The sequence below is a fragment of the Piliocolobus tephrosceles genome, chromosome 6, assembly GCF_002776525.5.
Source record: "Piliocolobus tephrosceles isolate RC106 chromosome 6, ASM277652v3, whole genome shotgun sequence".
NCBI lineage: Eukaryota > Metazoa > Chordata > Mammalia > Primates > Cercopithecidae > Piliocolobus > Piliocolobus tephrosceles.
The window spans coordinates 147,352,729-147,364,762 of NC_045439.1; the positions used below are offsets into that span (position 1 = coordinate 147,352,729).

Below are 12,034 nucleotides of genomic sequence, written 5' to 3' on the forward strand. Positions count from 1 at the left end.
GAGAACGACTCAAGTCCCGTTCCAGAACTGGCCATAGAGCAGCAATTGGAGCCCTGTACGCTTCAGGACCCCAAGGCCCCTTCCTCCTCGCTGGGCATGGCAGCCTCTTGACCTTTGCTCATCTGCAGTTTATGCCACTTTGGGCCCGAGAAGCTGCAGAAAGGGAGGCTGGGGCATGGCTCTGGAGTGCCATTCACTGGCTGGCAGTGAGGAGCCAGGAGACTGGCATTCCCAGCACCAAAGTCCTATTGATCTTTGCCCTTGCCCCTCCCTGGGAGCCTTGGCCCTCCTCCTGCCTTTTTTTCTTCTCCGCTGGCCTTTCCTGTTCTCTGTCTCCTCACTTCCCTCCGTGGCCCTGCTCTGAACTGGCGGTTTTTCCCAGCTCCTTGCCCAGGCCAATCCCTCCATGCTGTCTTCAAGCCCTGCTTCCTGCACATCTCCCAGCCCAGACGGGGAGAACCCATGTAAGAAGGTCCACTGGGCTTCTGGGAGGAGGAGGACATCATCCACAGACTCAGAGTCCAAGTCCCACCCAGACTCCTCCAAGATACCCAGGTCCCGGAGACCCAGCCGCCTGACAGTGAAGTATGACCGGGGCCAGCTCCAGCGCTGGCTGGAGATGGAGCAATGGGTGGATGCTCAGGTTCAGGAACTCTTCCAGGTGGGTAGCACAGGGGAGAGTGGGAAGAGATAGGGGGCCTGGGGCCCGCCCAGGGGACTGAGACCTTCACAGGAGCTGAAGGGCTGATGTGAGGTGCTTCCGTGAAGAGAAAGCTTTTGTAACTGATGAAAGAAAGAAGCAATGGTTTGAAATCCAGAAGTCTGTCTCCCTCTAGGCTTGGCTGTGCCTCTAATGCTCTTTGTGATCTGGGGAAGGTCTTTTAACATCCCTAATCTATAAAATAGGGCTGTTAGTGCCTGTTATATCTCCTTTATAGGATTTTCTGAGGCTCAAATGAGATAATAGAAGGGAAAATGCTTGGTCACACTATTTTTCAAAATTTTATATCTTGATTTACTCCCATCCTCAATGCACATACATGTCCAGAGCTACATTTTCTTTTCTTTTTCTTTCTTTTTTTTTTTTTGTTTGTTTGTTTGTTTTTGAGACAAAGTCTCACTCTGTTGCACAGGCTGGAATGCAGTAGTGCAATCTCAGCTCACTGCAACCTCTGCCTGCTGGCTTCAAGCCATCCTCTGACTTCAGCCTCCTGAGTAGCTGGGACTTCAGGTGCGCACCACCACGCCTGGCAAATTTTTTTGTATTTTTTTTTTTTTTGTAGAGATGGCTTTTTGCTGTGTTGCCCAGGCTGGTCTTGAACTCCTGGGCTCAAACAATCTGTCTGCCTCGGCCTCTCAAAGTGCTGGGATTAGAGGCGTGCACCACCATGCCCAGCCTAGAGCTACATTTTCCAATTCTGTAGCCATCAGCCATGTGTAGCTGTTTGACTTTAAATGAATTATTATTATTATTTTTTGAGATGGAGTCTCGCTCTGTCGCCCAGGCTGGAGTGCAGTGGTGCAGTCTTGGCTCACTGCAAGCTCTACCTCCCGGGTTCACACCATTCTTCTGCCTCAGCCTCCCCAGCAGCTGGGACTACAGGCGCACGCCACCACGCCCAGCTAATTTTTGTATTTTCAGTAGAGACGGGGTTTCACCGTGTTAGCCAGGATGGTCTGAATCTCCTGACCCTGTGATCCACCCGCCTCGGCCTCCCAAAGTGCTGGGATTACAGGCGGGAGCCACCGCGCCCAGCCAACTTTAAATTAATTGTAATTAAATAAAATTATTCAGTTCCCCAGTCACATGGGCCACATTTCTTTTTTCTTTTTCTCTTTTTTGAGACAGAGTCTTACTCTGTCACCCGGCCTGGAGTGCAATGGCGCGATCTCAGCTCACTGCAACCTCCACCTCCCAGGTTCAAGCGATTCTCCTGCCTCAGCCTCCTGAGTAGCTGGGATTACAGGCATGCGCCACCATGCCCGACTAATTTTGTATTTTTAGTAGAGACGGGGTTTCTCCATGTTGGTCAGACTAGTCCCAAACTCCCGACCTCAGGTGATCTGCCCACCTCGGCCTCCCAGTGCTGGGATCACAGGCGTGAGCCACCATGCCCCGCCAACATGGGCCACATTTCAAGTGTTAAATAGCCCCATGTGGCTAGTGACTACTATGTTGTCGGCCCAAATATAGAACATTTTCGTTATTCAGAATGGACAGTGCGGGACTAGAATGTTAGGAGTAACCAAAATTGAGTGCCAATACCCTGGCTCTGACTAACACTCTTCAACCCCACTCTGGGAAAAGGACAGGTCTTGGTCCCTGGTCACTGGAAATGGCACTTTCTTACTTATATACCTTCAAACCTGGATTCTAGAGAGGTAACAACTGCTGCTCCAGTGATAAGAATAACATTCTGAACACTTAACTATGTGCTAGGCACAATGCCAGGCACTGACATGATTCTTTCATTTAATTCTCCCCACAACTCCATTAAGCAGGTACTGTTTTTCTTTTCTTTCTCTTTTTTTTTAGAGATGAGGTCTTGCTATGTTGCCCAGGTGGGTCTTGAACTCCTGGGCTCAAACGATCCTCCAATCTTGGCCTCTCAAAGTGCTGGGATTATAGATGTGAGCCACCATGCCTGGCCAGCAGGTACTGTTTTACAGCTGAGGAAATGGAGGTTTACAGATGTTGAGTAACTTGCCCAAGGTCACACAGCTAGGAAGCCATGGGATCAGGTGTGAAGCCTGGCCACTTATTTGAGCAGCCAGTTGTTCTCCACACTTGAAATACTTAAGAAAAAAAAAAAGCAGATGCCCTGGCTCCTCCTCAACTGAATTTAAATCTACTACAGTGGAGTCCAGATACTGGGTGTTTTTTATAAGCTCCACAGTTGGTTCTAATGTGTGACTGGGCTGAGAACCATAGGCCAGGCTAGCCAGGAGTTCAAAATATGTGGTCCTTGTTTCTCCTTCTTGTTGACTCGGATCCTATCTTTTTGGGGCAGCAGGGCCGTATAATTCCTGTGGGTAAGGGTTCTCAGCAGTCCTAGGGTGGCAGGTGGTGAAGAATGATTGGTGTGACCCAGTGTATCTCGAAACTAACTGGGTCATGTGTCCGTTTGGTTAAGGTGTTGACCATGTCCCTTGCAGCATCCCAAGCATCTACCTCCCAAGCCCACTCACGGAGGGTGGGGAGACCCCGTGGAGCTGGGAGGCAAACTATCTTGGCCTGTGTCTCCTCTGACCTTGTAGGACACATCCACTGCCCCTCACTAATTCCAGCACTCTCCATTGGATCAGTTTCAATTTCAGAGTGTTTATTGTGCACTTGCATAAAGTCTCAAATTTCTGACACTCCAGGGCAAATCCTTCCAGGCATCAAAGAAAAACAGTAGCTAAAGAACCTTGTTTTGCAAGATGAAAGTGGAGGGCTGGAGGCTGTACGGTAATAAGCCTGTAACACAGAAAACAGGACATGTGGGAGGACCACTCCCAGGCAATGACGGGAATAAAATGCCTGACCTGTGATTGCCATGGCAATTGTCCAAAGGTACCAGGTAGCAGTTTCTTTCCCAATCCCTGCTCTTTTCAGCAGGAAGCAGTTAAGTAGCTGGGGAAGCCCCGGGTGGTTGATCATCTTGCGCAGAGGTCGAGACGGCACAGTCTCCAGCCTGACTCTACTCCATTCCAGTTTTATGAAGAGTACCTGCCCACCCACCAGGGCTCTACCCCAGACACCCACCTTAGACAGCCGCAGTGGGAAAGCATCTAAAGATGCAACACAACCCTTTATTTATTTAGTATCTTGGGACCAACGTTCCTTTGTTGGAGGGCTCTACCTCTTCTCCCCGGATGTGCAGCCTGGTGTGGGGTCTTTGGAGGAACCAAGTCTGGGAATGCAGACTTGGGGTCCTAGAGCTCCTGTTGTCCGGAGGTAGAGCATGGATTTATTTGCCTTCTAAACAGGGACTTAAACATGCATGAGTTTCTCCTATTTTATGGAGACCCTTGCCCAACATGCCCCCCTTTAGTTACCATCCCCTCTATTTCTTTTCTTTTCTGGACAGGGTTTCACTCTTGTTGCCCAGGCTGGAGTGCAATGGCGCAATCTTGGCTCACTGCAACCTCTGCCTCCCAGGTTCAAGGGATTCTCCTGCCTCAGCTTTTCAAGTAGCTGGGATTACAGGCGCCCACTACCACACTTAGCTAATTTTTTTGTATTTTTAATAGAGACGGGGGTTTCATCATGTTGGCCAGGATGGTCTTGAACTACTGACTTCAGCTGATCCACCGGCCTCAGCCTCCCAAAGTGCTGGGATTACAGGCATGAACCACCACACCTAGCCTACTATGCCCTATTTCTTGTCACCTTAGAGCCAAACTCCTTAAAGGACTTGTCCACACTCACAGCCTTATTTACTTTTTCCCTGCCTGTCGTCAGTCAATCCACTGGAATCTGCCTTCTGCTTCTACCACTCTATGGAGAGCTCTGGCCAAGGTCACCAGTCACTGCCTTGGGGGTAAATCTAATGTTCACATTAGCAAGGGACACTGTTGACCATCCCAGAGTTTTGAAACATTCCTTTCCTGTAGCTTCCTTTTTGATATAGTAACATTTTAAGTAATAATTCTATTAAACTTTTGACTTTTTTAAAGTATTGTCTGGCCAGGCGCGGTGGCTCATGCCTGTAATCCCATCACTTTGGGAGGCCGAGGTGGGCAGATCACGAGGTCAGGAGATTGAGACCATCCTGGCTAACATGATGAAACCCCGTCTCTACTAAAAATACAAAAAAATTAGCCGGGCATGGTGGCGGGCACCTGTAGTCCCAGCTACTCGGGAGGCTGAGGCAGGAGAATGGCCTGAACCTGGGAGGTGGAGCTTGCAGTGAGCCACCATCATGCCACTGCACTCTAACCTGGGTGACAGAGTGAGACTTCATCTCAAAAAAAAAAAAAAAAAAAAAAGTATTGTCAGCTGGGTGCAGTGATTCATATCTATAATCCCAGCACTTTGGGAGGCTGAGGTGGGCAAATTGCTTGAGCACCAGAGTTCGAGATTAGCACAGGTAATATGGTGAAACCCTGTCCAAAAAAAATACAAAAATTTAGCAGCGTGTGATGGTGTGTGCCTGTGGTCCCAACCACTTGGGAGGCTGAGGTGGGAGCATTGCTTGAGCCTGGGAGGTCAAGGCTGCAGTGAGTCATGATCGTGCCACTGCACTCCAGCCTGGGCAAGACCCCGTCTCAAGAAAAAAAAAAAGTATTGTCAATGAATGTGTGAAATAAACATTTGTGTTTAACTTGATTGCCTCTATAAAAAAAAGGAAAAAAAGTTGTTGGTTCATCTGAGCCTTATTTCATTGCTGGTCTCCCTGGTGGAGAGGTCAGGAGTAAGGGCCCTGGATATGGAGAGGAGGTAAGAAAGGGGGTTAAATCAGGCAGCAGCCTCCAGCAAACCACCCTATGTGAGATAGAGTCACATATCTCCCACTTTTGTTCATCTCAGTAGGGGTTGTTTTATATACCTGCTTATGTTCTGAGAGTTCAAAAATTATTTGAGGGCAAGAGTATTTGGACTGTGATGTCAGCCCACATTCTCAACACCAGATTGCAGTGGTAGCCCCCTTTTTTTTTTTTTTCTTTTTAATAGAGATGGAGTGTTGCTATGTTGTCCAGGCCCCTCTTTAACCCCTGGGCTCAAGCAATCCTTCCACCTTGGACTCCCAAAGTGCTGGGATTACAGGGGTGAGCCACTGCGCCCTGCCTGCAGTGGCAGTCTTGTACTCAGTAATACACATACCTTATATTAAATATGTAGTCATGCCCTGCTTAACCACAGGGATGCATTCTGTGAACTGCTACATTGTTAAGCAATTTCATCATTGTGCAAACCTCATAGAGTGTACCTACACAAACCTAGATGGTATAGCCTACCACACATGTAGGCTATATGGTATAGCTATTGTTCCTTGGCTACAAACCTGTATAGCAGGTTATTGTACTGAATATTGTAGGCAGTTGTAATATAATACTAAATATTTATATATCGAAACATAGAAAAGGTAGAGTAAAAATATGGTAGAAAAGAGTTTAAATGGCACGACCGTATAGGGCACTTACTATGAATGGAGCTTGCAGGACTGGAAGTTGTTCTGGGTGAGTGAGTGAGTGAATGGTGAGTGAATGTGAAGGCCTAGGACATTACTGTAGATTTTATAAACACTGTACACTTAGGCTGCACTAAATTCTTTCTTTTCCTGCTGGGTACAGTGACTCATAACTGTAATCCCAGAACTTGAGAGGCCAAGGCAGGAGGATTGCTTGAGCCCAAGAGTTCAAGACCAGCCCGGGCAACATAGTGGAACCTCACTCTACAAAAAAAAATTTTTTTTTTTTTGAAACAGAGTCTCACTTTGTTGCCTAGGCTGGAGTGCAGTGGTGCGATCTCGGCTCATTGCAAGCTCCGCCTCCCGGGTTCATGCCATTCTCCTGCCTCAGCCTCCCAAGTAGCTGGGACTACAGGCGCCCACTACCACGCCTGGCTAATTTTTTGTATTTTTAGTAGAGACAGGGTTTCACCATGTTAGCTAGGATGGTCTCGATCTCCTGACCTTGTGATCTGCCCGCCTTGGCCTCCCAAAGTGCTGGAATTACAGGTGTGAGCCACCACGCCCCACCAAAAAAATTTTTTTAAATTAGCCAGGGGCCAGTCACAGTGGCTCACGCCTGTAATCCCAGCACTTTGGGAGGCCATAGTGGACGGATCACCTGAGGTCAGGAGTTAGAGACCAGCCTGGCCAACATGATGAAACCCCATCTCTACTAAAAATACAAAATTAGCCAGTCATGGTGGTGGCCATCTGCAATCCCAGCTACCAGGGATGCTGAGGCAGAAGAATCGCTTGAACCCAGGAGGCGGAGATTGCAATAAGCCGAGATTGCACCATTGCACTCCAGCCTCGGTGACAAGAGCAAAACTCTGTAAAAAAAAAAAAAATTAGCTGGATGTGGTGGTGTGCACCTGTAGTCCCAACTACTTGAGAGGCTGAGGTAAGTGGATTGCTTGAGCCCGGGAGGTTGAGGCTGCAGTGAGCCATGACTGTGCCACTGCACTGCAGCTTGGGTGACAGAATGAAACCCTATCTCAAAAACAAAAACAGAAAAACACCCCACAAAACAACAACAACAACAACAAAATGTCTTTTTAAGTTTTAAAAAACTGTTCCTGAGGCCAGGCATGGTGGCTCACACCTGTAATCCCAGCACTTTGGGAGGCCAAGGCAGGCAGATCACCTGAGGTTGGGAGTTCGAGACCAGCCTGACCAACATGGCAAAACCCCATCTCTACTAAAAAAATACAAAACTTAGGAGGGCGTGGTGGTGGGCACCTGTAATCCCAGCTTCTTGGGAGGCTGAGGCAGGAGAATCACTTGAACCCGGGAGGCGGAGGTTGCAGTGAGCTGAGATCATGCCATTGCACTCCAGCCTGGGCAACAAGAGCGAAACTCCATCTCAAAAAAAAAAAAACAAAAAAAAAACAAAACTGGTCTTGAACCCCTGACCTCAAGCGATCCTCCTGCCTTGGACTTTCAAAGTGTTGGGATTACAGGCATGAACCACCGTAACCAGCTGCTACACTAAATTTATATAAATATTTTTTCTTTCTTTCTTTTTTCTTTTTTTTTTTTTTGAGACAAGATCTCACTATGTTTCCCAGGCTGGTCTCAAACTTCTGGGCTCAAGCAATCTGCCTGCCTTGGCCTCCCAAAGTGCTGGGATTACAGGCATGAGCCACTGTGCCCAGCCTATAAATTTTTTTGTCTTTCTTCAGTAATAAGCTAACTTCAGATTACGGTAACTTTTTTACTTTATAAACTTTAAATTTAAAAAAAAAAAAAAAAGAGATGGGGTCTTGCCATGTTGTCTAGGCTGGTCTCTAACTCCTGGACTCAAGCAATCCTCCCACCTCAGCCTTCCAAAGTGCTGGGATTACAGGTGTGAGCTACCACACCTGGCCCTGAACTTTTTAATTATTAAAATTTTTGACTCTTTTGTAATAACACTTAGTTTAAAACACAATCACATTTTACAGTTGTACAGAAATATTTTCTTTCTTTATATCCTTATTCTACAAGCTTTTTTTTTGTTTAGACAGGGTGTCACTTTGTTACCCAGGCTGGAGTGCAGTGCACGAATATGGCTTACTGCAGCCTCGACCTCCGGGGTTCAAGAGATTCTCCTACCTCAGCCTCCCAAATAGCTGAGACTACAGGCCCATACCACCACACCTGGCTAATTTTTGTATTTTTTGTAGAGATGGGGTTTCACCATGTTGAGCAGGCTGGAGCTTTGTACTATTTTTTAAATTTGAAATTTTTTTTCTTACTTTTTGGACTTTTTTTTTTTAAACGAATACATAAGCACACACATTAGCCTAAATAAGGTCAGGATCATCAATATCACTATCTTCCACCTCCACTTCTTGTGCCACTAGAAGGTCTTTTTTTTTTTTTTTTTCAGTTGCAAGATTTAATAGAGTGAAGACAGAGCTCCCATACAAAGGGAGAGGACCCAAAGAGGGTAGCCGTTGCTGGCTCAAATGCCTGGGTTTATATCCTGATCATTGTCCCTCCCACTGTGCTCTCAGGCAATAGATGATTGGCTATTTCTTTACCTCGTGTTTTTGCCTAATTAGCAATTTAGTGAGCTCTCTTTACTATCTGGTCGGGTGTGAGTTAAGTTGCAAGCCCCGTGTTTAAAGGTGGAAGCGGTCACCTTCCCAGCTAGGCTTAAGGATTCTTAGTCGGCCTAGGAAATCCAGCTAGTCCTGTCTCGTAGTCCCCCCTCTCAACAGGAAAACCCAAGTGCTGTTGGGGAGATTGGCCGACGACCGCTCTGACTGCTTCCTGCTGAATTGGGGTGTAGTAGGGGTTGTGCAGTTGAGATTTCGTTGAGAGGGGTGCCTTTGATGTCATTAACATTGGAGCACAGGCTGGCAGGCCGGTCCAGGGGTCCATGGTAGATTTTAGTCATGGACTGCATCTGGGGCTCCATTTGAAGAACCATTTGTAGCTTTACAGCTTTGATTCTGGAAGAGACAAACTTAACAAGGAGGTTAAAGATACAGGGTTCAAAGAGGAGTAACACTATTATAGCTGCTAGAGGTCCTAAGAAGGGGAGAATCCAGGGCATCCATTGGCTGAGGAGGCCCCAGGGTCCATTGTTTTGAAGCTCCTCTGCTCTATGTTGTATTCGATATTGAATTTCTTTAACTTTTTCGGTGACGATTCTGGATTGATTAACGTAATAACAGCATTCTTCCCCTAAAATAAACAGGTTCCCCGTCTTTCGGTGGTTAGCAAGTCTAAAGCTCTTTGATTTTGAAGGACTACAGCTGCTAGGGAGTTAAGTTGATCTTGCAAGGTGACCAGGGAGTCGGTGACCCATTCCATGTCACCATTTAGTTCTTGAGATAGTTCATAGCAGAACTAAGTAGAGGTTGTGATACCGCCAATGCCAATACCTAGTCCGCCTAGCACTCCTGCTCCAATAACAAAAGGAAGAATGGGTACTCTTTTGTTGCGGGCTTAGGTACAACATGATTGTATAAATCTTGTTCAGTGTAGATGGTCATGGGGGCACTAAGAATGAGAGGAAGCACATAGATTCTGAAGAGCCATTCAAACAACGATAGACTGAGGTACCACAGACAAAACATATTCCTGAGGGTAGGCAGACTATTCGTGTGCAAGGAGTTACCCACCTGATGCATTGGGGATTGGCTGTGTCTATAGTATTGCTACATTTTACACAGGTGAGGTTTGAGGTATGGGTTATTTCCAGATTGGAAACAATAGATCCTACTAAAACGGAAGTGGAGTTTATTTCTGTGCTGAAGTTGTTCCATTGTTCAGGTACAGGGATTGAAACATATGGCCTGAAGTGCAGGGGGAGGCACATCCAACAGTTAGTAGGGCTTTGGGCCGAGACCTCATGGAGCCCAGTGAGGGTGGTATTAAATAGACTTGCCAGGTGAGTATGGGTACAGAGGGTTTCATGTAGTTTTGAGAAATCTAGCCCTTTGTAGGGGGTAGGGGTGCTATGTACCCGGGTCAGTTGGGAGATTGCTTCTTTTACGTGTTTTTCTCTTGCCTGATCTTGAACTCCACCCCCATCAGACATACCGGTATGGGTGAAGTAAGTCCAACAGACAGACCACTGGAAGGTCTTTAGGGGCAATAACAGGCAGGCAGCTGTCATCTCCAAGATAACAGTGCCTTCTTCTGGAATACCTCCTGAGGAATCTGCCTGAGACCGTTTTACAGTTACTGTTTTGTTTGTTTAACGAGTAGAAGGAGAACACCCTAAAATAATGATTAAAAGTATAGTACAGTAAATACATAAACTAATATCGTTGTTATTTATTATCATTATATGTATTCTGTACTGTGTGTAATTGTATGTGCTATACATTTATACAACTGCAGTACAGTAGGTTTGTTTACACCAGCATCACAAATAGGTAATTAATGCCTTGCACTAAGACCTTATGACGGCTACAATGTCACAAGGCAATAGGAAATTTTCAGCTCCATTATAATCTCCATTTTTTTGTTTGTTTGTTTGTTTTTTAGACAAAGTCTCGCTCTGGCTGGAGTCTGGCTGGAGTGCAGTGATGTGATCTCAGTTCACTGCAACCTCCGCCTCCCAGGTTCAAGCGATTCTCCTGCCTCAGCCTCCTGAGTAGCTGGGATTACAGGGACGCGTCACCATGCTAGGCTTATTTTTGTATTTTTAGTAGAGACGGAGTTTCCTCATGTTGCCAGGCTGGTCTCGAACTCCTGACCTCAGGTGATCCGCCTGCCTTGGCCTCCCAAAGTGCTGGGATTACAGGCATGAGCCTCTGCTCCCAGACTCTATTATTATTATTATTATTATTATTTGAGATAGGTTCTGGCCCTGTGACCCAGGCTGAAGTGCAGTGGCTTGATCTTGGCTCATTGCAACCTCCACCTCCTGGGATCAAGCCAGCCTCCCACCTTAGCCTTCCAAGTAGCTGGGAGCACAGGTGCCTGCCACCACACCCGGGTAATTTTTTCATTTTGTGTAGAGACGGGGTTTTACCATGTTTCCCTGGCTGGTCTCAAACTCCTGAGCTCAAGTGATCCACCCGCCTTGGCCTCCAAAAGTGTTGGGATTACAGGCATGAGCCACTTAGCCTGGCCCCATTATAACGTTATGGGATTACCATTGTATATGTGGTCAGCTATTGACTGAAACATCATTATGTGGCACATGACTATACATATATTGAATATCAAAAGTGATATAATGATGGTTTTGGGGGCAGGACTGATACTTTTTTATTTTTTATTATTATTTAATTTATATATGTGTGTGTGTGTGTGTGTGTGTGTGTGTGTGTGTGTGTGTAGAGACAAGGGCTCCCTATGTTGCCCAGACTGGTCTTGAACTCCTGGACTTAAGCAATCCACCCACCTCAGCCTCCCAAAGTGCTGGGATTACAGGTATAAGCCACTGCACCTGACCAAGACTGATGCCTTTTTAAAGGCAAAGTTCTAATCATTAGAGTGTTTTTTGTTTGTTTGTTTGTTTTTGGGACAGAGTCTCACTTTATCACCCAGGCTGGAGTGCAGTGGCACGATCTCGGCTCACCACAACCTCCGCCTCCCAGGTTTGAGTGATTCTCCTGCCTCAGCCTCCCCAGTAGCTGGGGTTACAGGCAGGCACCACCACACCTGGCTAATTGTTGTATTTTTAGTAGAGACGGGCTTTCGCCATGGTTGCCAGTCTGGTCTCAAACCCCTAACCTCAGGTGATCCGCCCACCTCAGCCTCCCAAAGTGCTGGGATTACGGGCATGAGCCACCACGCCTGGCCTAGAGTGTATCTTTATTGTAATGCTCACCTGCACCCGCTGAGATTCCAGTTACAGATGTTAGACCACTTGATATCCATAGGTCATCAAAGTTCTTTACTATTCTGTCCTCCCCCCTACCCTGCCC

The 12,034-nt window shown here is 46.8% G+C and overlaps 1 protein-coding gene across 2 annotated transcripts in view; it reads left to right on the forward strand.

Moving 5' to 3' along the window:
- Positions 1–338: 338 nt before the first annotated feature.
- Positions 339–12,034, forward strand: part of PPP1R14D (protein phosphatase 1 regulatory inhibitor subunit 14D) — a 23,587-nt gene continuing 11,891 nt past the window's right edge. The window contains exon 1 of one of the 2 annotated variants that reach the window (XM_023189367.1): positions 339–661. In XM_023189367.1, coding sequence (XP_023045135.1) covers positions 407–661 — 255 coding nt within the window. In that variant the 5' untranslated portion in view covers positions 339–406. Of the gene's footprint in view, positions 666–12,034 lie in introns of both variants that reach the window. The other variant, XM_023189366.1, reaches the window with a different exon arrangement.